Here is a 25,621-nt window from a genome sequence, read left to right as displayed (position 1 = left end):
CGGGAGATGCTCCACTCCCTTCAGCATCTTGGTGGCTGCGCTGGACTCTCTCCAGCAGTTCCCTGTCCTGCTGGAACTGAGGGGCCACAACTGGACACAATATTCCAGGTGTGGTCTCCCCAGGGCAGAGCAGAGGGGCAGGAGAACCTCTCTGACCTACTGACCACCCCCTTCTAATCCACCCCAGGTACCATTGGCTTCCTGGCCACAAGGGCCCAGTGCTGGCTCATGGTCACCCTGCTGTCCCCAGGACCCCCAGGTCCCTTTCCCCTACGCTGCTCTCTAATAGGTCATTCCCCAACTTATACTGGAACCTGGGGTTGTTCCTATCCAGATACAAGACTCTACACTTGCCCTTGTTCTATTTCATTAAATTTTTCCCCGCCCAGCTCTCCAGCCTGTCCAGGTCTCTGATGGCAGCACAGCTTCCAGTGTCACCACTCCTCCCAGCTTGGTGTCATCAGCAAACTTGCTGACAGACACTCTATTCCCTCATCCAAGTCATTGATGAATATATTGAATAACACCAGCCCCAGCACTGACCCCTGAGGCACTGCACTAGATCCAGGCCTAACTGGACTCTGCCCCATTGACCATGACTCAGAGAGGAGTGAAAGAAGGTTCAAAGATAAGTGACAGCTCCCCTTGGAGAGATGACAGAGGAGGATTTGAATGGAGCTGAATCATTAAGAGTGGCGGGAGTGGGGACAAGGGACAACTCTTCAGTGTCGCTTCTATTAGGACACCAGAGCTAGGGATACAATGATCTAGGAGACAGCAGTGTAAGGCAGGTTCAGACAGAAAAAGGAGTTAAACCAGGGAATAATTGCTGCAGGATGTTGAAAATACAAAAAGATTACATGGATCCCAAAACTTCAGCACCTGATTTCCAAAAAAAGCTTCTTCCACCCACAGATCCCACCGCTGCCTTAGGAGGCATTGGAATTTCAAGTTGTTGGAGGCTGAGAGGGAATTGGTTGATGATGGCTTGATTTACTGTCTTGCTCTTCCCTGCTCTCAGACGTGGGATAGTGTACTAGATCAGCTGGATGGTCCATTGGATGGATGGTCCATGGGATGGATGGTCTATAGAATGAATTGGCCATCAGTCAGCCTCAGTTTGACCACTCTTGTGTTGTAGGACACGGAGAGCACATGGTTACATATCTAGCTGTAGTACTGAGCTATTAGACCTTTTTTGGGGGTACAGTTCCCTCAGGATCTTTCCCACTCCAGTGTCAAGAAGAGCTGCCCACCCAGATGATCCTCTCCTGCTCCTCCCAGGCAAGAGTGGTACCCATGGATCTGCTGGATCTGGAGAAGGAAAGGGGAGAGAACTGGCTCAAGGTCATCCCAGAGACTGATCACAGGGCTTGGGGCAGCGCTGTCCTTATCAATGCACCCATGAGGAACCAGGTCCTCAAGGCTGGAGCCTGCAGAGAAGAACCAATCAACTTTTCAGCAGGGCCTGTTGCGATAGGACAAGGGGTGATGGTTTTAAACTAAAGGAGGGAGATTCAGGCTGGACATGAGGAAGAAATTGTTGTCCCTGAGGGTGATGAGAGCCTGGCCCAGGTTGGCCAGAGAGGTGGTGGATGAACCATCCCTGGAGACATCCCAGGCCAGGCTGGACGGGGCTCTGAGCAACCTGAGCTGGTGAAGATGTCCCTGCTCATGGCAGGGGGGGCACTGGGGGAGCTGGGACGGTCCCTTCACCCCAAACTGTTCTATGATTCTAACCCAAGCACATCCACAGCAAATACTGATGAGATGTCAGCAAAGTTCACTGAAAGGAGCCAGAACAACATGTGCTGCAGCCTGTCTCGCAGACAGCCACTCCAAGAAAAACGCCCTGAGCCTGCCCTCTGTGCTTACTCATTTTTTTTCCATATTTCTATTTAAAAGATTAATTCCCCTGGCTGGAAAGTTTGTGCAACCCTCAGCCGTGGCTGTTGCATCACACCGCTGTTGAATCTGGCCAGCACAGCAGAACAGCAACCAGCATCCTGACTTCATCTGGATCGCTTGCCTCCCGGTGACACCCATAAATAGGAGCAGGTTGGGGAGGTCTGGGGACATCTGCATGGAAACGCAGCACAGCTGGGCCAGAAAACACCTCTGGCTTCCTTGTGCTGGGCTCAGCCCTGGGCTGCAAGTCCCGACACTTGTTCAGAGAGTGGTTAATTATAAACAGAGGTGATAAATAAGAGCTGAGGTATGTTGTTTTTTCCTTCTGCCCTCCAGCCCAGAAATCTTTCCTAAAAGGGAAACGCAGCTCCAGGAGGTTTGGCATCAAGAAATCAGGCAGCCAGCACCTTTTATAGGAGGTGGAGAGCAGAGACTTGTCCTTGCATGGTCAGCAGAGAGCCTGCAGAGCCACAAGGATGGAAAATCAGTTGCAATGTTGTACATGTAGCTTAATTTCCCCTTTGGGGCTGGCTCAGCACAGGGCGGGTTGTCCTGGGAAGGTCTCACCACCGTGTCAGTGATCGAATCTTTACAGGTTGTGCTCTGTGCCTCAGTTTCCCCTGCTCTGGAGTAGGGCAGAGACACACTGAGCCTGTGCTGAAAAACCTGCAAATCCAACTTGGGTGGAAAGTGATGGAGTTTGCTCCACGAGAAGAAAAATAAATCCTTGGGAGGAGACGTTTGCATGGAGGTTCAGCTTTTCATCAAAGCAGAGCCACAAAAAGCCTCTTTCAGATGAGGCCATGAAGAGAGATTTCTACTTCTCCAGCTAAACATGAAGGTTTGTGTCCTAAAGCTTCCAAAGTTCTCCCATAACTGCTGATGGTGTCTGTGGAGGAGAGGGCACCCCTGACCACCCCACCACCCACCCTGTCATCCACTCCCAGGGTCACCCAGGAGGTCAGGGACAACCTTGTCTGAACAGGAATCCACAGAACAAATTGTCCCTTTACAATGGGACAGATATAACAACGTGACAATAATCCCTTAACGATGCTAAAAGACCTGCTGGGCTAATTATGTTCTCCAGGTGTCCACTTTGCCCTCACCAGCTGCTCCTGCCTTGTCACATTATGCTGCCCAACTTCTATCTTTTGCTCACGTTAATGTCCTCAAACTGATGTTTTCTTCCCTTGGAGAAGATGAGTTGTATCCGTGCCCCTGTCACGTCTGCTCTCTGCTTTGGAACGTCTTTCTGGAACCAAGATGATAAATGGTCACCTGCCTGCTTGTTGGGTGGAGGGAATGGACTCAGGGCTTGCTTCAGCATCAGTTCTTCCCTCAAAAGCTGGAAATACAATCCTCACCAAACCCTATACAAGGCTGAGCTACCCCACTCCCAGGGTGTGTTGTCCCCTGGAAAAAATGGGACGATACTGTCAAAAAAAATAGTTGATCCAGTTTTGGTTAAATATCATCTCCAGCTCATTCGAAAAGGGTGGATCTCTGCCTCCCCTGCAGTGTCCCAGGCCTCTTCAAGACATCCACATTTATTTCATTTCCAAGCCACCAGCTGCTTTGGAGTGTCCATCGAAATCTGGTCTCATTCCTCATCCCCTTTTGCTGCTTTATTACCAGATCCCATTTTCACGTGGAGGTTTCTCATGACCTTCTGGATAACCCCATGCACGTTCTTGGCCTTGGTGCCTGGTGAGGATGAGCCAAATGGTTCCTGCCTTTTGTTTCCTGGATGGAGGAAGGATCAGGAGTGGGAATCAGGTCCAGCTTGGTGGAACACAAGCTCATCCTCCAAAAAAAGAGACCTCAGAGGAGTCAGTCAGGTGGCAGCAACCAGCTCTTGGGTGGTGAGAGGAGATGCGGGAGAGGGTCCAGGCTGCCAGGTCAAGGAGCAGGCACTCGTGTAGCTTGATTTATCCTTCCCAGAGCCTGTTGAAGAGGGATTTTATTAATTCTAAGAGCAGCTTGGCTGCGTGCGTGTGGAGCTGGCACCCATCTGCTAACACCTGGCCCAGGATGAAATCATCGTCCTGCCGCGGGGGGCGGGGGGAGGCTGATTCACTTTGTCACGAGTCCTAATTAGACACAACATGCTGATTAGCGCTCGTGTTTGGGAGCAAACACTCAGCTGGTTAGTGGCCCACAGAGGGATGATGGATGGAGCAGAAGAAAGGTCCCATCCCTCCATGGCTGCGGGGGCCAAATGCAGTCCGGGTGGTGTGATTGAACCCAGACACCATCAGGCATGGACCATCACATCTGCTGGAACATCTGACATTTCACCTGGCCTTGTTTGGTAGGATCATAGCATCGTAGAATCATTTTGGTTGGTAAAGCCCCTCAAGATCACTGAGTCCAACCATAACCCACCCCTGGCACTGCCCCATGTCCCTGAGAACCTCATGTCCGTCTGTCCAGCCCTCCAGGGATGGTGACTCCAGCACTGCCCTGGGCAGCCTGTTCCAATGCCCCACAGCCCTTTGGGGAAGAAATGTTTCCTAATATCCAATCTGAACCTTTCCATGCCTTTCACATTCAACCTCACTCATCTTCCCATCCCATCCTATCCCCCCCAGGGGGGTTTGGCTGCACCCAGGAGGGGTTAAAGCTCATAGTGTCATGCCCTGGCTGTTGCTGCTCCCTGTTTCCCTGCCACAAACCACAAAGTGAAGTTTTCAGGGCTTTTTTAGCCGGCTGAAGACAGACAGTGTTTTGCTTTCCGCTATTTTTAGCCCGGTTCCCCAAGGAAACCAAGTTGTGCTCTTCGTGGCATCCCTGCCCGGTCACAGCCGGGTTGGTGCCCTGAGCTCAGCCTTTCCCCGGGGTCGTGGCCGGGATGAGGGACACAAGCTGAGGTGCTGAGTGCTGGGCGATCGCTGTCCTCACAGTTACCATCATCGCAGAACAAGCTTTCCCAGAACCAACAATTTAGGTTGAAACCCCACAACTGTTGTCATAAAAGAAATGTCAGGCTATGGGGTTCTGTCCAACAGCATCAAACCCTCCTAAAATTGATTGTTGTCAATACTCTCTGCAGCTTTATTAAAAAAAACCTCAAACAACGAAATATTTTGATATTAGGGGGAAATGGAATGGATTTTTCTTTTTTTTTTTTTTCCTCCTTTCCTTTCCTTTCCTTTCCTTTCCTTTCCTTTCCTTTCCTTTCCTTTCCTTTCCTTTCCTTTCCTTTCCTTTCCTTTCCTTTCCTTTCCTTTCCTTTCCTTTCCTTTCCTTTCCTTCCCTTCCCTTCCCTTCCCTTCCCTTTCCCTTTCCCTTTCCCTTCTCCCTTTCTTTTTCCTTTCCCCTCTCCCTTTCTTTTTCCTTTTCCCTTTCCCTTTCCTTTTTCATTTTCCTTTTTTTATTTTTCCTTTTTTCTTTATTCACACATTTACTTATTTACTTTACATTTTCGAATGAAAGGCTCCCCTACAATATTCAGCAGGCACTGCAGCTGGCTCCGTTCATTCATATCCCCCGTATTCCAATGCGTGCAGATGCGAACAAGCGAATCTCAATTCGGTAGAGAGGGGAACCACTGCAGCCCATTGGGATGACAGCATCTGCGACCCACACAATACCTGGTGGGGGTTTCACCATGACCCAAATTTGCCCTCAATTCCCATTAACCGCAGCAGCATCAGCAGCTGGGACCACGCTCCCCGCCCCATGGGCTGCTCCTTTCCCAGATTCATGGGGAAACCAAGTCCCTCAGATGGCAATTATTCACTGTCAGAGGGAGCCGAGCATCATACCCTGGCAGGTGGGACAGTGTGGGGACACAGAGACCACTGGTTTCTATGAGAACCAGTTCAGGTGTCACCGATGGGGGGGATGCTGGTGAGGATGCAGCGGACCAGAGGATGGGGATGCGGCATCACCACGGATTTGCATTTTCGCGGTGCAGGGGGGGAGACGGCAGCGCTGGCGCTTGAAATCTCCTCTGGCAAACATCAAAGCGAAGCTGGGAATGGTCTTACGCAGCTTGTTTTGTTTGGCCGGTCTCAGCAAGTGAGCTCACGTCTCCTGCAAACCTAAGGAGATGTTGTGAGAGCAGCCAGCAGAGCCGGAGGGACAGAGCCGGACGGGCACAGGGGGACGCGCTGACATTGTCCTGCTTGCTGGGAAGACCCTGTTTGTTCCTGGGCACTGGTGGCACCACACGGCCTTTCCCCAGTGCCAGCTCCAGCTCACTGATCCACGCAGCCTCCAGGAGCCACCAGCCTCTGCTGGGACTGCGGCTCTTCAGAGGCTGCCTGAACCTGGGCCAAAAGGCTTTCCTTACTGTGAATGACCCCAGATGCTCTCCAGGGAAGGTGGAGAGGAACGAGGAGTGAAGCAGAGACAATTTCAGACTCCAGTGGAGCCTGGTTTCTTCTGACGTCCTCCTCCTTCTCAGAGAGGTTGTCCAGAGAGGTGGTGGATGAACCATTCCTGGAGACATCCCAGGCCAGTCTGGATGGGGCTCTGAGCAACCTGAGCTGGTGAAGATGTCCCTGCTCATGGCAGGGGGGGCACTGGGGGAGCTGGGAAGGTCCCTTCAACCCAAACTGTTCTATGAATCTGTGATTCCCCCTTGGCCTCCCTTGGATCTGCCCTGCTGGTGTCCCAAATTTAAGTGGAACCTCTTGTGTTCCAGTTTGTACCCATTGCCCCTTGTCCTGTCATCGCTTGTGACTGAGAAGAGCCTGGCTCCATCCTCCTGACACTCACCCTTTATATATCTGTAAACATGACTGAGGTCACCCCTCAGTGTCCTCTTGTCCAGCTCCAGAGCCCCAGCTCCCTCAGCCTTTCCTCACACGGGAGATGCTCCACTCCCTTCAGCATCTTGGTGGCTGCGCTGGACTCTCTCCAGCAGTTCCCTGTCCTGCTGGAACTGAGGGGCCACAACTGGACACAATATTCCAGGTGTGGTCTCACCAGGGCAGAGTAGAGCTGTTACAATTATGACATTAAATAAGGTGGGATCTGCCTGGTGCTTGAAGGCGAGAAAAAGTGGATGTCATCCTTACAGTGAAAGAAACGGAAACTATAGAAGAGGAGGAGCCACCTGGCAGATACATAAGGAACCCGATGGGCCAACAACGTGTTTTGTTTTGTTTTGTTGTTTTTTCTACAGAGCCGTATCTGCTGTGTCAGTCCATAGCTGGAACTTGAAACCACAGCAGTTAATCGGCCAGAGTCAGGGCTTGGGACAACACCGGAGAAATGTCTGGTTGTGCTGTGTCAGGCCCGAGGTGACACCAGCACGGTCAGCACCTCTCGTTGGAGCTGCGGCCCCAAATGAAAACATCCAGCAACGAGAGAGCAGGCTGGGACAGGACCAGCTTCACTCCTGCTCTCTGCTGGAAGGAGAAGGATGAACCAGCTCCAGGGCTCAGCTTAAAACTCTACAAACAAGGTGGAGAACAAGTCACGGTTGCTGGATTATCCTCACCAGCACTGAGGGGACTGAATCGAACTTGAAAAGGAGCTTTGAGAGCATCAGATCAAGTGGCCAAATGCAAAGCATTAAGACAGAAAAGCAACCTTTAAACCTTACTATAAATCACTCTCCAAACCTCTCCCTTGCCCACCTCAGACAACATTCTGAGCTCTGCCCTGACTCCAAGGAGCAATTCCACGTTCATGCCAAAAACTCAGCCTTGTAGCTTTTCAGAGCAGGTCAGAGCTGGGTCCCAAGAGCTCTGCTGTGTGACCTGCCTGTAATTCACCCGTCATGTGCGTGGCATCAGCCACAGATGGAGGGACAGGTCCCCAGTGGCGACTCAACGTTACGTGGTGCCTAATTGCAAAAAATTCAGCGTGCAAATAAACAGCAACAACCGTAATGATTTTCCTGCTGCAGGAGCAAGATTTTGTTAACATGCATATTAGTGCATGCTAATTAGCTCCCACTGCTGCTCCTGCCACCAGCCTGAAGATGGATTATACCACAAGTGCTAAGCAGCTGAGTTTGGGTGGCAGCACACGGGCGAGCAGGGAGCTGAGAGGGAGCAGCCAGGATTCTGAACATGGAAGATCAACCATTTCTGAGCAGCAGGGAGGGATCTGAGCTCACAGACACTCCCCTGCTCTGGCTACTCCCTGTCGAGGGCTGTCAGACTCAATAGATGCTGCTGTAAACATTCTGTCGTCAATTCTGCTGTTTTCCCACCTTGGTACATCCAGGTGATGTGAAAGTTTTGCAGTAGCTTTTCCCTTCTGCTAAAAGAACCATAGAATCCTTTTGATTAGAAAAGATCTTTAAGATCATAGACTTGAACTGTTCCCCACCCCGGGCACTGCTCCATGTCCTGAGAACCTCATGTCCGTCTGTCCAGCCCTCCAGGGATGGTGACTCCAGCACTGCCCTGGGCAGCCTGTTCCAATGCCCCACAGCCCTTTGGGGAAGAAATTGTTCCCCACATCCAACCTCAACCTCCCCTGGCGCAACTTGAGGCCGTTTCCTCTGCTCCTGGCGCTTGTTCCTGGGGAGCAGAGCCCGACCCCCCTGGCTCCAAGCTCCTTTCAGGCTGTTCAGAGATCAGAAGGTCTCCCCTCAGCTCCTGTTCTCCAGGCTAAAGTTACTAAGAAGTAAAAGAAAACTCAGCAGCCATGGCTGGTTCAGCTGCAACACTCAGGCTGTCACCTCAATGCGATGCTGGGTGAGGAGCAAAGCACCAGGCGGCCTCTTTCCACCCGTCCCCGGCCCAGCGGAGCTGGGAGTGATGGGCTGTTTGCTGGGCAGCGATGGTTTCCCAACCTTGTGCTCGTCCTCCAAGCTCGGGGGATGCTTGGCTCCCGTTGCCATGGAAACACTGCACAGGGGGGATGCGAGATCTGCTGCTGCCACCTCCTGGAGGAGCCCTGGATGGCGGGGGGTGGTTTGGGGAAAGCACAGGCAGGAGGGGAGAGGTTTCAAGCAGGGCTCAGCCCAAATCCATAGAATCACAGAACCGTTTCGGTTGGAAGAGACCCTCAGGATCATCCAGTCCAACCATAACCTGACTCTAGCGCTAAACCATGTCCCTAAGAACCTCGTCTAAACTTTTAAACAGGGACGGTGACTCCACCACACCAGACCTAGGTACATCGGTACATTTGGAGCCAAGCAGCACTCACCTGTTGCCACCTCTTAAGGGCAGAAGCTTGCAGAGCATCACCAAAAATCAGTGGACTGTCTGCCAAACAAATTCAAATGGTAATGACCCTGAATCCTGACCAAATTGGCTCACATAATATTTCGGCCAAAGGTTTTTATGTGGTTAGCTTCACCCTAGGGAGTTTTGGGCACATCTTTTGCTGGACTGGGCTCTCTGGGAGGACCCTGAAGGGATGAAGGCCAGCTCAAGGATGGAGAAGGATATGAGGAAGAAAGTGTTGTCCCTGAGGGTGGTGAGAGCCTGGCCCAGGTTGGCCAGAGAGGTGGTGGATGAACCATCCCTGGAGACATCCCAGGCCAGGCTGGACGGGGCTCTGAGCAACCTGAGCTGGTGAAGATGTCCCTGCTCATGGCAGGGGGGGCACTCAGCATGCTCTGAAGGTCCCTTCAACCCAAACTAATCTATCATTCTGTAATTCTGTGGTGTGTGAGTCCATTCAGAGGTATCAGCACAACCAGGACACCCGTGTCCTGCGCCATGTAGTGCCAACGTGACTGTGGTACCCGCACTCGTGGTTGCAGATTCCCTTGCCAGGCTGAAATGAGGCCATTGTTCTGCTCTGTCCCCCGACCTTGATTTGCTGCTGGCAGAAATTTTTCATGGAGATAGACCAGAAATCTCTGTAATATGTGGTGACCCTGGGTCCACCTGACTAGGAGGTGTTGCAGGAGGGGATGCCAGACCCTCCTACAGTTCCTGTCCAATTTGCCTCTGAGCATACAGCGTGATCCTCTCTGCAACCTGCTTTTAGGTTATCTCAACTAAATATTAGGCCACCAAAATGGTCTGACAGAAATACCAAAGGTATTGTGTCTCTGCTGCGTCAGGTTGCACCCCACAGCATAGGTCTGTGTAGGAATGGGGGTTTAGAGACAAAACAAATCAGCTGGGTCTATTGTTGGACATCTTCTACATAGCAATCAGATTATAGCTGGAAAAGTCCTGCCGTGTCCATTCTCTGGTCTCCAGAGCAGGCAGTCGTGTCTTGGCTGCCAGCTCTGCATCCACCCTTTGCCTGAAGAAGCCCCTGAATTCACTCCATCCCCCATTTACATTGGGACAAGGGTCAAGGAGTTTGTCCACCTGAACATCAGCTGGCTGGGAGCACCATGTGCAGCTGAGCTGGGCATCTGTGGCCCAGGAAGGAGGGTTTGGACCCCATCTTCTGTGGCCTTCAGTTGTCCATCTCCATGGGATACACCAGAAGACCAGGGAATGGGACCAGGAGTGTCCACCATTTGAAGGGTTGGGAGCATCTCTTATCCACAGGGAGACACGCAGGAGAAAGGCTCTGAGCCCTGGGTCTGCATCGGATCATCTACCAGCTGCCAAGCTCAGATGCCACCTGGGAAAGGGGAGGGTTCCCACCACCGGTCTGTCTACTGGTTCACAGAATCACAGAATCCCAGACTGGCTGGGGTTGAAGGGACCTCTGGAGATCATCCAGTCCAACCCACCTGCTCACGCAGGGTCACCAGAGCAGATCACACAGGGTCATGTCCAGGGGGGTTTGAATGTCTCAGAGAAGGAGACTCCACAACCTCTCTGGGCAGCCTGGGCCAGGCTCTGGCACCTCACAGGAAAGAAGTTTCTCCTCATATTCAGATGGAACCTCCTGTGTTTCAGTCTGTGCCTGTTGCCCCTCATCCTGTCACTGGGCACCACTGAACAGAGTCTGGTCCATGCTCTGACACCCACCTTGTGGATAATTATCAGCATAAATAAGATCCCTCTCAGCTTCTCCAGGCTGAACAGCCCCAGCTCTCTCAGTCTCTCCTCACCTGTGAAAGTGCTCACTTTCACCCTGAGATTCACCAGCTGCAGCCATGCAAGGAAAAACAGCACTGGGGTTTCATTGGGGCAGGTAGGAATTAAAACACACAATAAAGGCAAAATGCCCTTTTTGTGCAGGTGATAAAAAGAGGAAAAAGCTTCACCATATCCAGACCTATCTGCCAAAAGTAGGTGGGAAGACAAGAGGAAACGGCCTCAAGTTGCACCAGGGGAGGTTGAGGTTGGACGTGGGGAACAATTTCTTGCCCAAAGGGCTGTGGGGCATTGGAACAGGCTGCCCAGGGCAGTGCTGGAGTCACCATCCCTGGAGGGCTGGACAGACGGACATGAGGTTCTCAGGACATGGGGCAGTGCCAGGGGTGGGGAACAGTCTGAGTCCATGATCTTAAAGGTCTTTTCCAATCAAAATGGTTCTATAATTCTATTCTATATAAGTGGCCAGCTGCTCAGTTCACATGCAGTGAAGATCACAAAGCACCAAAACAATAAAATGAGTTTTCCTAAATGCTGATAAGATGCAATTGGGTACAAAGAAGAGGAATGGAAATGGTGGAAGAGGATTACAGACAGACCAGCAGCTACATAGTCACACCTTATCCAGCCAGATGATGTTAGCTCTTCCCAATACCATGTTTCTACACAATAATTCCACAGCCTTAGGACCAAAATGGCCAGGGTCAGGTCCAAAAATGCAATACTGGAGACTCCTCCTAGGGAATCCCAAATAAAGCCAGCACAGACCCCCAAACAGGCTGCCCGGAGAGGTGGTGGATGAACCATCCCTGGAGACACCCCAGGCCAGGCTGGACGGGGCTCTGAGCAACCTGAGCTGGTGAAGATGTCCCTGCTCATGGCAGGGGGGGCACTGGGGGAGCTGGGAAGGTCCCTTCAACCCATTCTATGATTCTATGAAACCCCAGTATTTGTTATGAGCTCAGCAAGGGGAGAGATCCACAGGTTCCATCTTGTCTCCCACAAGGACAGACAACACACAGATAGATGTACAAAACCTGTTTGGTGACACAAACCCCCCGAAAGGGCTCGCTCCAGCTCCCTTGCTCACCTCACTGAATATGGAAATGCTCCTTCTAAGCTCAGAATAGGAGCTCAGGCAAGTGGTGCGTCCGAACCATCCGTTACTGTGAGAATTTAGCTCATAAATACTTTGGTGTCGCGTCATTCTGCCCTGGCACCTCCTTTAAACTGCAGCTTATCGTCAGCCTTTCTGGGACCTGCCAACTTGGCTTTGGCGCAGCCCTGCGAAACTCCAAAACGCAATGCAAAAATAATTCAGGGCATTTCAAGACACAAATCTTGATACAGATACAGAGACGTTCCATTCTCGGCAGACAGCTGGTGGTTTCGCTGGTGCAGCTGGATGGGGTGAGCACAAACAAGCTGGCACTGGGCAGTGAACGCGGCGTCATCGGTTACGTCCACAGAAATTGAGGGTGCTTTGGGGCGATTTCAGTGGATTTAAGGGACCTCTGGTCTTTGGCACGCTGGAATCTTTGGTATTGATGATTGGCTCCTTTATCTCATAGAATCCTTAAAAAAATAAGACACCTTGAATACAAGTATCTGCAATTCTTTCGGTACTGTTTCTTTAATTAAAATAATAGTTCAGGACAAAACAAATCATGGCAAAATCAAATTCAGAATAATTAAGAGACTTTACAAGCCTCAAATCTCAAGTGGTTTCTCTGCTGGTGATGGTTGTGCAGCACAGTAAGGACGTACCGATCTTTCACATCGCCGTAACTCCGCAGCCCTGCGGAGCGTCACATTCAGCAGTGATGCTGAGATTTAGAAGGAAATATTCTGCCTTCCATTATTTTATTGCTCCCTCACCTCACCGACAGCGCAGCTTTTAAGTCTACTCGAGTTACCTCTAAGTTTGGCAGAGACAAAACCAGCCCCTCTTGCCCTCTCCAATTATTGTATAACCACATGGATTCTGTTGATCTCAGGAAGGAGAATTAACAAAGCATCAATCAGGCTATAAAAAAAATATAAATATTCCTATGCAGGAAACATACTGACCCTCCAATTAATACATTAATAATCATTTACTTGGAACACTAATTGCATGAATCACAGTGCTTGAATTTGATTTTGTAAAACAAAACCATCCAAAGCACAAAGGCCACGGGCGGGGGTGTCTGAGGCCTTCAGACACTCAGCTGGCTCTGACTTCAAAGGATGAATCATCAGAATCTGGTTGTTATCAGCAGAACTGGTCTGCACAACAACCGAGGTGACTTCGCCTTTCCCTGGAGGTGTTTCTGTCTCTTCGCTACAGCAAAATAACGCGGCTTGGCCGCGAGCAAAATTTACAACCTATAAACCAAGCGAAACTATTTATATAGCAAAGCTTTTCTAAAATAACCCCTGGAAGTTCTCTCATTTCTAGAGTTTCAGTAGATATTTCAGTAAGAACAGAGAAACACAAAGTATTTTCTTTTTACTCCATCCTTTCAATGTTGATACAGCAGAAAAACTCTGCAAACCTCACCCCTACACAACTATTATTCTGGGCTGTATTTGTCATTGCCACAAAATTATGCAGCTCCGTAAGTGCAGAGCAGGCCTGGAGAGTTCTGAGTGCAATCAACCCCAAACACATTTGACACAGGCATCAGAATCTGGAAACAATGAAAAGTTTGGGTATAGCCACACGAGACTAAATGCCAAGATAAATTAACCATGTAAAAATTACTGATATTGCTGTGCAGAGTGCCCCAAGTTCTTGGCCAGCGTCTGTTGTACAAATGACTATTCCATTTTATATCACCTTTAACAGAATAAAAAGCAAAACTTTTGATCAAGTCTTGCAGCTGATGCAGCTTCAAGCACCGTGAATGGCTGAGAAGGGTTCCCATTTGGTTTAAATTATGCAGCTTATTCATTAAAAGGTTCAACTCCTGCTGTGTTTTTCTCACGCCACGGTTGGAGCAAGAGCTCGGCTGTCAGGCTGGAGGTTGATGAGGGAATTGCTCGCTTGGGCCAGCTCCGCGATGGAGACTCGTCCCCTCTGTTTGATGTACTGAGCCACGGCAGCCATCTCCTCCGGAGTGATGTAGATGAACTTCCCTCTGTCATCAATCACACCTGCGGAGAGGAAAGAAAGGACCTTGAAGTCAGCACTTTGGCTCCTCTCACTTCCCGACACACATCAGTCACTTCTTTTGGAAGGGCCGTTCAAACTGCTGAGGCTGCGTTCCATATCTAGGGCAGGCGGAACGACGAGCGAGCAGCCGGGCTTTGATCTCCTCGCTGCTGCTGGGGCTTTGAGCCGGGCTACGACAACAGCCGAGTGCCGCGGTAAAACTCGTTTTGTTCGAAGTAACACGTCCTTTTCGCTGTGTGTCGCTAGCTGGGACTACTGCTGCTTCAGGTGTGTAGTTTTGGTGCCGAGGTTCTGCTGGAGCAGCAGGAGAGCCCAGAGCCCCACAGGGCCCAGCTCAGCCATTCCAACTTACCCTCTGAAAGGGAATGAAGCTCAGTTTCTATATTTCAGTTGCTCCATCAAGATCAAGAACAGACCTCTCTGTTCTTAACACAGAACCCCAGACTGGTTGAGACTGAAGGGACCTCTAGAGATCACCCAGTCCAACCAACCTGCTAACAAAGGGTCACCAGACCAGGGTCAGATCCAGGCGGGTTTGAACATCTCCAGAGAAGGAGACTCCACAACCTCTCTGGGCAGCCTGGGCCAGGCTCTGGCACCTCAAAGTGAAGAAGTTTCTCCTCATACTCAGACAGAAACTCCTGTGTTTCAGTCTGTGCCCATTGCCCCTCATCCTATCATTGGGCACCACTGAAAGGACTCTGGTTCATCCTCTTGACACCCACCCTGGAGATAATTATCAGCATAAATAAGATCCCCTCTCAGCTTCTCTTCTCCAGACTGAACAGCCACAGCGCTCTCAGTCTCTCCTCATAAGAAAGATGCTCCAGACCCCTCAGCATCTTTGTAGCCCTCGCTGGACTCAACCAGTAATTCCTTGTCCAAACAAGGCATTTCAGGACCAAATGCAAGGCAGGGCCTCATTGACATGCCCTTCACAGACCAAGCCAGGCCACACACAACCTCATGCTTTGACCTCTTTTAGGTCATTTGAATGAGTAGGCACATGTACCCCATGTACCCACCGTGGGAGCTCCTTCCCAGCCATGACCATGACACCAGGTCAGTAAACGTTTGCACTGGCGCCTTCCTCTACTTCATCCTTGGAAAGAAACAGACTGCCCAGCAATAAAACCAGACTTGTTCAGACACGCTCAGGCTCTGCTTATGTTCCAACTCCGATTGTGTGGGTACATGGCCAGGAACGAGCACCTCACTCACCTTGTGCTGGTCCTGAGCTGTTGGGGATGTTCCCCCTTAACCTCTGTATAATGTATCATAGTAACAACCACATCCCATAGTGCTTTAAACCGTAGTTTCACAGCAGCTGAAGTAGGGATAATAAAAATAACTATTTATCAAGTCCTACTAGGATCTTCTACAGTTTAAAACAGAAACGACACAGAAATCTCTCTCCACCATAGCGAAGGCATTTTCTGCACCACCTATTCAGCAGCCGAACTAAAGTGCTGTTTGTATTTTGGCTGTCACCTGTCAGCGTGCCATCTGCCATCAGGTCCTGGATTCTGTTGATTGCATCCTGTTCAGAAGGGAAAACAGAAAAAAACCTGATCAAAAGTGAGGCAAAGAACATTTCACACATTCAGATACACTACAGATGGAGGTTTATGCTTAATTCCTCAGTGAAGGACACACATCAGCATTTCCACGCAGGTGGATGCAGTAAACATGTTGGTTTTAGAAGGATGAAGCGAGCTTCTGCATTTTGGGGTGTTCAAATAATTTCCCTATCCCCAAAAGAGACTTTAATTGCCAAGTGGGCTGTCAGTTTTACAAAAAAGGGGTAGTTATACACATCTTCCCAGGGAAATGCTGTGTAGTGCCAATGCAACACCAAGTTCCATGAAATACACTTAGGTGCTTCTCCAGAACCTGGTTACACTTAATCCATTCCAGAGCTTTTCCATTTAAGAGGAAACCTCTTTTACCAAGCCAAAGAACAACTGGTTCTGTAGTTACTCCAAACATGCTGTTCCACACATTAAGGCAATATCTAAGCTCTGTTTTCCACAGTTCCACCTCCCTCCTTTTCTTGCCTTTATGGGACTGCAGAAGCAAGTTTATATACTAGATTTCAACCAGATAAATTCCCTTAACTGGCTCACTGCATGCTTAAATCAAATCCTGGCTTAAAAAAGTGAGGCAGGGGCATTGAAACCTGGATTTACAGCAGCATAAACTGCTGCGAAGAGGCACCTCGAGATCAGATTAGGTACTTAAAATAACAAATAAAGCTGTGACTATTCTTCAGAATCAAAACATAAAATGTTTAGAGAACAGAAAGAGGACAGAAGGGAATAAAAAGGACAGATAAGAGATATCACAGCGCTCAACAGGCTCATATGGGCTGAGGTACAATACTCCTCAGTAACGCACCAGAAGATGCAAGTTCTTTAATGTTGTAAGAATACACAAGCAATTGGAGCAAAACGGCTCATCTATCGTCTGCAAACATAACAACATTGTCTAATTATGCAGGCAGCCTCTGAATTTGCTTCTAGCTCTGCTTTTGATTCCCAAGCACCCCAAATGCTGTTACTGGGTTTGCAAACGCTATACGACCTGTTAGCCAACAGGCCGCTGTGCAAGTGGCAGATTGAGCACTTCTCCCCAAAAACAACCTTGCAAACCAACAACGCTTCACTGGCTGGATTATACTTTGATAAATGGCCACATTTTTAGGGCTGACTTTGCTGATCTTCACCAAACACCAAGTATTTCAGTAGTGCTGAAACACTTGCATAGGTGTTACCCTTATTTACCCACTTTCTCTCCCGTTCTTTTTAAACTCATGGCTTGTACTTGCACCCCAAACGGGAGCACTTACCTGTGTTCTTAAACCCAAATGCGAAGCCAAGTCCTCCAGCTGGATTACCTTTGTTTTCTACGGAAACAAAAGGAGAGTTACAGGCAGTTGATGAATTACAGGGTTAGCACATTTCCTTTCAAATTGAAAGTGCATTTAATGGACAAAGTAGAACCTGCCTTTCTAACTCATTTTTCCTAGTTAGTGCTTTTCTTTGATGAACAACTCTAACTTACTTAAGTTATTGAAGCCACCGTGCTCTGTGGAAAGACTGGATGCCCTGACCCACCTGGGTGAAGACTCAAACGAATTGGTCAGAGTTTATTCTGCACGTTACGGGACAGGATGAGCACAAGCACAACAAACAGGCCCAGATCCCCCTGTCACCCCAGTTCATCAGCTGCTATCTCTAATTTCTAGGATGCTACAGCAAGATCCGTTTTTGTCTGAGCAATGTTGCAAAGCGCGTTTTAAAACCATCACTGGGGTGTATCAGTGCATCCATAAAAATCCAGACGAGGCTGGCAGCTTTAAGCGCTTCAGTCTGTTTTACTAATGTAATGTGTATTAATGGCAAGCAAACACCTTATTAAAGCTGTCAGTGCTGGAACTGCTCCGCTATCAGGCAGCGCAGGGATATCTGAGAACAACGGCAGGAGCAGGAACTGCAGATTTTCATTTTGCTTTTGAAAGAGGTTCTTCCTGCGGCCTTTCTCACTCAGGACAGAGTCACCAGCGCTCACATCTGGTTTTATGCTCCTCTGGAGCTGCAGAGAGTTACAGAGAAAACACCTGGTGTGCTCGGCTGGAGCTGCTCGGTTCCTGTTTTCTTCTCTGCTAAAGTCTTGGAAACTCTTTTGTTTAGATGCAGTAAATGATGTGCTGTTTATAAGGAATTTTTTATAAACTTTTGAAAACAGTTAATATTCTGACTACATTCCTAAGAGCCATATGTCTATGGCCACATTTACATTACAGATGCAATACTTCAAACAATAAATAAATACATTTGTTGCTGTACACTGGAAGGACACTGAAGAAATAAAGCGAGGCTGAAATAGATGAATCCTTTTCATTAATAAAATCAGACCAAAAATAACAAAGCCACACACGGACTTCGCAGTCGTGAAGTTCGATGCAGCCAAGCTAGAGAACTGAATACCATGGACTGAACACATGGAACTGGAACCAGTCCATGGAATTCAGTTCTCAGAGCTGGGAACTGCCAAATTCATCACATCTTCTTTTAAAAGAATGGAGGATGGGGGGGTTGCAAAGCCACATAAACAAGGAAAACAGGATTTAAACCTTCACTTCGAGATATTCACCCTCCACGACCAAGTTTACTGCAAGTTTTCCAAGAAGAGCCCAGAGGGTGGGGTGGAATTAGGCTGCGCTCCCCACACACTGAAATAAATGACATCGCGAGGTCCCGAGCCAGCAAAACACATCCCACGTGCTTCGTGTTTTAGGGACAGGCTTAACGTTCATCGAGCCACATATACATGTCTATACTTTACTGAATTCATTTAATTTTAGGTAGGATTCTGCTGCTGAAATGGGATGAAACAGAGCAAGAGCTCCCAGGATTAAGACAAGTTGGACTTTCTTTTTCCTTATCTCGCGTCATTTTTCTTAAAGAAAATAAACCAGGAAGGGCTAAAGCCTCTGAATCCTTCACTATCCCTTCCAACCTTAATGAAAGCGGAGTTTGCTGTTTCAATTCACAGGCTGTAATTCGGAAACACCCAAATATACATGGAACAGTTTGATGGAAAAATTCCAGGCTCCTATTTCCCTGGGATTTGGAGAAAAATCCCATTTCAAACAATCCCATGAGGCAGAGCTGCAGAAAAGAGGCTGCATTTTACTTCTAACACCCTTAGGAATGAGCTCCCCCCAGCCAATTATACCAGTAACATCAGTTATTCAACACAAGAGCTAAATTCAATTTTATATTTTTAAAATGCTGTTTGCTCCTTTAATGTGTAAGTCTTTCAGACAGCTACTAGAAGCTTAGCACGGCTTCTTGATATAAGTCAGCGGATTTCTGTGAATAGAACAGAAGATGAGGGCTATATGTAATCTATACATTAAGCATACTTTCAAGATTAAAATAAAAATACTAAAACTTGTAAAAGAAAGCACTGCCCCAGTTCTGCAACTCTACATAGGAAATCAGGTGTTGAAGCGCTTCGGAATTAGGTTTTCAGCCTGTGATTAATTTCTATGATGTCAAGATGAAGTGATTAATATAAAACTATACATATGTGCTTCAACACTGAACAGAGAGCTTGTGATTAATCTGTTGGGTCCATCGCAGCCACCGCGGTGACGTGCAGAACCAGCCCCTACTGCATTATCCCTTGGAAACCCTCCCAATTTTAGCAGAGGATCCCAAGGGACACTGAAATATCCTACTGTTCTACCGACTGTTGGTCTTAACAGATGTGACCACTTCAAGGTTCCCCTCCCTTCCAAAGAAATCTCTCTGGCTTCTGTGGAAAACGCAATATTGAAATTGCCACATGGCTGCAAAATTAATTTTGCTTACTAATGAAGGCTTTCACTCCCACACTAAACATTGTCAGATAAAAATCCAGTGTCCAGTAAAGGAGGAAAGGGGATTAATTAGGACAAAAGATTTTCATCCAGTGAGACCTGGACAGGCTGGAGAGTTGTGCAGGGAAAAATTTAATGAAATAGAACAAGGGCAAGTGTAGAGTCTTGTATCTGGGCAGGAACAACCCCAGGTTCCAGTATAAGTTGGGGAACCACCTATTAGAGAGCAGCGTAGGGGAAAGGGACCTGGGGGTCCTGGGGACAGCAGGGTGACCATGAGCCAGCACTGGGCCCTTGTGGCCAGGAAGGCCAATGGTACCTGGGGTGGGTTAGAAGGGGGTGGTCAGTAGGTCAGAGAGGTTCTCCTGCCCCTCTGCTCTGCCCTGGGGAGACCACACCTGGAATATTGTGTCCAGCTGTGGCCCCTCAGTTCCAGCAGGACAGGGAACTGCTGCAGAGAGTCCAGCGCAGCCACCAAGATGCTGAAGGGAGTGGAGCATCTCCCGTGTGAGGAAAGGCTGAGGGAGCTGGGGCTCTGGAGCTGGACAAGAGGACACTGAGGGGGGACTCATTCATGTTTACAGATATATAAAGGGTGAGTGTCAGGAGGATGGAGCCAGGCTCTTCTCGGTGACAACCAATAGTAGGACAAGGGGTAATGGGTTCAAACTGGAACACAAAAGGTTCTACTTGAATTTGAGAAGAAACTTGTTGGGGGTGAGGGTGGCAGAGCCTGGCCCAGGCTGCCCAGGGGGGTTGTGGAGTCTCCTTCTGTGCAGACATTCCAACCCGCCTGGACACCTTCCTGTGTAACCTCATCTGGGTGTTCCTGCTCCATGGGGGGATTGCACTGGATGAGCTTTACAGGGCCCTTCCAACCCCTGACATTCTGGGATTCTGTGAAATGCATTTGGTTTTTGATATACTGTTAGTGGAGAAAGAAACAGATCAAAAGTGGAAATCCTCACAAACACACGACAGTTTTAAATAATCAACCCCACAACAGCATGAAAGGGCGACTAACACACCCCGTTAAAAATAAGTGATCTCCTTAAACATCCCTCCCAAACATTACGACAACACTGGGAATTGCACGGATGAAAATAGGAAAAGAAACTGCAGGAAAAGTCTGTAGGAAAATGCCTGCTGAACTGAGATGCAGAGATTGGTCTTCTAAGTCAGTAACTGATGTTCACAAACAAAAACGCCTGAAAATCCTAAATCCCCATCACCAGCAAACATCGCTGTTCATAAACAGGTGCAGAGTTTGTAACATCTACCCATAGGAAAGAGGAGAAGAGCTACAATCCTGCCCCAAAAAGCCAAGACGCAGCTATAATTACAAACCATTTTAACAATGACATGCTCATGCATGGTTAATTAAATAATGCAGACTTTTTCTATGGTATCACTTTTGTTACTTGTTGAATATTTAAGTAAATCAAAGAGGAAGCGAAGATTTCACTTCTTTCTGCAACTCAGCTTATTGACAAAGATATTTTACAAGTATGGAAGGAGCAGAGAGAGCTGCGGTCGCTTACCTTAACGTATTCCAGAAATTCCAGCAGAAAACTGCGAGACTGCATACAACAAGGAAAGCAATTGTTATTTTAAAGTCATTAAATGCATCACAAACTCGGTGAGTACAAATATTATTTATGATAGATATTTTCTAAGACAGAATATAGCTCAAGCACAATTTGTGTTCAGGTGTTTTCTGAAAGGACGTTTTATTCTCTCATCAAACATACCCTGAAATAACCACATCTGGGTGTGTTGTGTGTTAAGTTACATGTGTACACGAGGGGCATTTTGTCCAGAGGTGAAGTGCTATTCAGGTGAAACCTCCTGCAGATGGCCAAGGGCACACACAGCTGTGCGACACGGGTGGGGGCTCAGGCCGTTTTCAAAGCTACGCACCCAAAATCCAGCATTTTAATATCAGCAGCTCCATTTTCAAAGGAAATACAAACTACGTACACTAAAGTGAACAGATCAAGTTCCTCTGCAATCCTGCCAATCAATCAGCCTTAATTAAATGCTTAATTCTGCACTCAGGATGTTAATTTTCAGCAGGAGGCTGGGCACACCAGCCTCAACAACACAAGGCACCAGGATACTAAAATGCTTCTGTCTCCAAATAACGATGTGCCTGGGAGAGCTTCTGAAGATGACTTTCAAATCATCTATTATTAAAGTATTATCTCTCTACTCCTACCACAGATAAGTTTTGTTGAGATCCGGGCATCGTCAACTGCCTGCCAGGCTTTTTTTTGCATGAGGAACACCCTTCTCTGTTCCTACTTATAGAAAGATTAATTTTTCCTTGACAGACAGCTGCAGGAACATAGAAAATAAACACTCTAGCTTTAAAGACATTCTAAAGTGGAATAATTCAATCTGATCTTCTAACAGGCCAGGCACACATTTTTGAAGGAATTTCCAATAGTAAGTACGCATTTCGCCGTTCTTAGGAAATTCCATCACCAGAAAGAACTTCTCTTGGTGTTAATCCTGGCATGATGGAGGGATTCCTCTCAGTGGGAACAGTCCGTAGTGAGAACTTGTGATTAATGCCAAGCGTTGTTGGCTCATTACAAGCTCCTCAGCCCAAAACCACTCTCAGTCACGCTAAGGACAAATCCATTCTATTCAACAGGGTCATATTAGCTGAGGAGTAAACGCAAACTGAAAAAATACTTATTGTGGAATGCACCGGGCACCTCAAATTTGGCAGCTATGACCCGAGAGTAATTTCTGCATTTGACAGCAATTAAAATGAGTCTCATAGGTTTTCAGCAGCCCGAAGAAGAACGCTGCCTCCCACAACAGTGGAACTTGTTCGTGTTTGCTGTGATATCATGTAAAGCAGGACATTTCAAGCAGCATCCCCAGCAGTGTGTCTGCAGGCAGCCGCAGCAACAGCGCGTTAGGAGGTTATGCAGAGGTTTAAATACTATCGACCATAGAAACAATTCGCAACACTGAATGCAGAGTTTTCCAGCCCACAAGAACCTGTTGTTGTGTCCTGTGAGTTCTCTTAGCAAAAGCCTTTTAAGAGACGAGCTTGGTTTTTCATTTGATTTCACAGCAGCTCTGTTTGTCTAGAAAATAAAACCAAAACCAAGCAATTTTCGCACTAGCAAACTCCAAATTTAGGCTTGCTTTCCTCTGGCCCATTGTACATGGGTCAGGCAGAGCTGACGACAGCAAAAGATTATCTGAATTCCAGAATGAGTTTCTTTCAGTCCTTAGATGAAGGGATAACTGATTTCCAGCAATATGCAGATGCCTCTGCACTCTTGTAGGAGTCTGGGATGAGGAACTGTAGCGTTCCCCAGGAAATACTCCAGGTTAACCTGTGCCACGGACACAATTTAGTCTTTACAAGCAAAAATATTTGGCTGACTCCCGCTTTCAAGTTTATTTTACATGGGACAGAATGGAATAAGGCCAACTTGAGTCTAACAAAGAGAAAGGAAGCTGCAGCACCAGCCCAGCACACGTACCTCTTCCTCTGTCATTGATTCTTCAACCCCTTCCTCTTCAACTACAAAACTCTCCTTCAGCTTCAGGTACTCTTCATACTCTCTCTTCTCCTCTTCTTCCTTTGCCTTCCTTTTTTCCTCTTCCTGGACAGAAAAGATGACAAGTGGTCAGTTTGCTGCTCTCCTAAATCAGGTTTCGTTTTAAGTAAAGTAGCATCTTCCGTCAGGTTTTACTAGGACAGACAGCAGATAAAACGTTTCTAAAAATGAGTCTAAGTTCTCCCTTGATGGCATCATTAATTTCACAAGGGAGTAACCACCTCACACGGCAGCGTGAGCCTGCACACAATGCACCAAGCTGGTTCTTAGCAGATCTGACCCAGGGGAGAAAACCTCTCTTATATAGCAACCTGCTCTCTGAATTTGCATGAATATGTTTCTCCTGTGGGTCCCGTGACAGGAAGTCCCTGCTTCAAACTGCACTTTGATGCAACAGCCACATTTTGGGTAACTGGCCCCAGTTCTGGTCTGCCACATGCTGGTGTGCACTGGGAGTGATCATGAAGACTGGAGTTTAACTGGTGTCCGTCTGTGCGTGGCCTGTAAAAGAGTTCAGTAAAATCTCTTTCATATCACATACAGGCAAACTATGTCTACATGGAATGTAAAGAACTGTATGAAGTATTATAGGCACAGAAGACAAGGTATGACTGTATTAAAAAATGGGTTTTTTACACGTTTGATTGTTAACTAAAACCTCCAGGCTCTGCTTTAGTTATTTGCAATAAAAATTGAATGTTACCTACCGGAATGTTAGTCTTAAAAAAATAATAGTGCCAACCCAGGAGACTCCAAGCACATCAGTGGAATCACAGAATCATTTCGGTTGGAAGAGATGCTCAGGATCATCAAACTCAAGCATAACCCCACTCTAGCACTGAACCATGTCCCTGAGAACCTCATCTAAACACCTTTTCAACCCCTCCAGGGATGGTGACTCCAGCACTGCCTGGGCAGCCTGTTCCAATGCCCAAAAACCCTCTCCGGGAAGAACTTTGTCCTAATAAATGGTGATGTATACAAAGTGATGTAGAATCATCACACATTCACAAAGCAAAACTGTGATTAAAAGTTTTGAAATGTGACAGATTACTTAAAACAAACGTTTCAAACAAGACCAGGTTTTTAATGGGAGCTCATCGATTTGCAGCTTTCCAGGATTTGCTTTTAAAATCTGTTTAGCTCTTTCCAAACCACTTTACACGTGTAACTTCACCCAGAAGAAAAATGTTTCCTTACACAATGGTTTCTTCCGCAGATTAATTTGTGTTGGTACAATGAGATTCCATTTTGACCGGCCTCTGTTCGCTGTCACATTGCAAAGGCTTGATTAAAACTTGGAAAGATGAGTTCTTCAAATTGCGGTGACAATCTCTGCGCATTCCTTTGCTATTAGCACAGGAACTGATCTCTTAAAGAACAATTATATTGATTTCTAAACGCTTGCCATGCTACATCTTTGACACTAATATGGTAATTGCTTCCTTAAGTGGCTGCAAAGCAAACACTTGTTCCATTAAAACAGGAAGAGATAGCAACATTAAGTATATTGAAAAATGTCCATATTAAAAAAGATGCCATGTATGGTCAAAACCAGCAATGGTTGTGGGAGGGTTGCTCTTCAATAAAAACTGAACAGAAAGTGTATTTGGTTCCAATTGTATTTAATCGAACTCCCATAAAGTCACAAGAAGAAATGCTACCAACACAGAAGTACGAGGAAAACAGGACTGAGAGGATCTTACTGTTTGTGCAAAGTCAAAACCGTTCTTTAAAACACCAGAGATCTGAGGAAGCTCTTGAGACAAAACAAGACCATGTTCTATGTCATTTATCACTGTAATGATCATTAGCAAAAGCCCAACAGCAGATTTTTTCCTTATAGGAGCTACAGGTGCCAACAGCAACGTAAGCCTATTTCATCTGGAAGTGGCAGCACTCGTTCCTTTCTTGTAAAGGCATTACGTTTAATCACGTTGGAAATACAAGACTAAGGTTCTTCGCCTGGTCTATTACAGAGGTTGAAATGCAAAAGGATTTGAAATGAGGAAAAATAATAACCACAAAACCTGGAAACTGCAGATGATTCTAAACAAAAAAATAATCACAAGACGGTGTCCCATTTATAACCGAGGGCAACAATAACTAAGAAATATTTTCCTGTTTCTGGAACATGTAACGACAAATGAACAAGCCTCATTCCTACCCAAAGAACAGGACCTTCAATTTTACTAAAGCCCAGCAGCCCATTACTATCAGTACTTCTATTTCCAACACGTGCAGAAAAGCATCTCTGCTGTGAGATTGGCAAAGCACTCACTACCAGTCCCTCTTTTGTGTTCTCCTTAAATGAGGAGTTAATTTTCCAGATCCCAAACTTTGATGCTATGATCAGCAGAGCATTTTCAAGCGGTCTGAGCCGTTGCTTTGGTAGTTAAAGCGCATCAGCCCTCAAAGCCTCATGTTTTATGGTGGTTGTAGCCTCTTCCATAATACTAAGTATTTCCAGATGCTTTTTCATCCCATAACTAAAAATCCCAGTCCCTTCCTGCACAGTCTCACAGGCTTTACTACTCAAATTCACCTACAATTCAATCTGTAGAATAAAGAAAGCTTTAGCTAAACTGGTTCAAAGCCAAGAGGAGAGATGAATGAAACTGAGCGCAGCGCTTGCTTTGTGCAAGTCACA

The 25,621-nt window shown here is 47.4% G+C and overlaps 1 protein-coding gene across 2 annotated transcripts in view; it reads right to left on the bottom strand.

Annotated features, from left to right (window-relative positions):
- Nucleotides 1-12,447: 12,447 nt before the first annotated feature.
- DDRGK1 (DDRGK domain containing 1) overlaps nt 12,448-25,621 on the bottom strand; it is a 38,550-nt gene continuing 25,376 nt past the window's right edge. Inside the window, exons 5-9 of one of the 2 annotated variants that reach the window (XM_065060211.1) lie at nt 22,894-23,016; nt 20,926-20,964; nt 16,844-16,900; nt 15,487-15,535; nt 12,448-13,976 (exon numbers count right to left, since the gene is read on the bottom strand). In XM_065060211.1, the coding sequence (XP_064916283.1) occupies nt 13,804-13,976; nt 15,487-15,535; nt 16,844-16,900; nt 20,926-20,964; nt 22,894-23,016 (441 nt within the window). In that variant the 3' untranslated portion in view covers nt 12,448-13,803. Of the gene's footprint in view, nt 13,977-15,486; nt 15,536-16,843; nt 16,901-17,058; nt 17,590-20,925; nt 20,965-22,893; nt 23,017-25,621 lie in introns of those variants that run through there. The other variant, XM_065060212.1, reaches the window with a different exon arrangement.

This window comes from Columba livia, chromosome 4 (genome assembly GCF_036013475.1).
Source record: "Columba livia isolate bColLiv1 breed racing homer chromosome 4, bColLiv1.pat.W.v2, whole genome shotgun sequence".
Lineage (NCBI taxonomy): Eukaryota > Metazoa > Chordata > Aves > Columbiformes > Columbidae > Columba > Columba livia.
The sequence above is the reverse complement of the archived record's forward strand: the minus strand, read 5'-3'. Positions and strand labels throughout refer to the sequence as shown.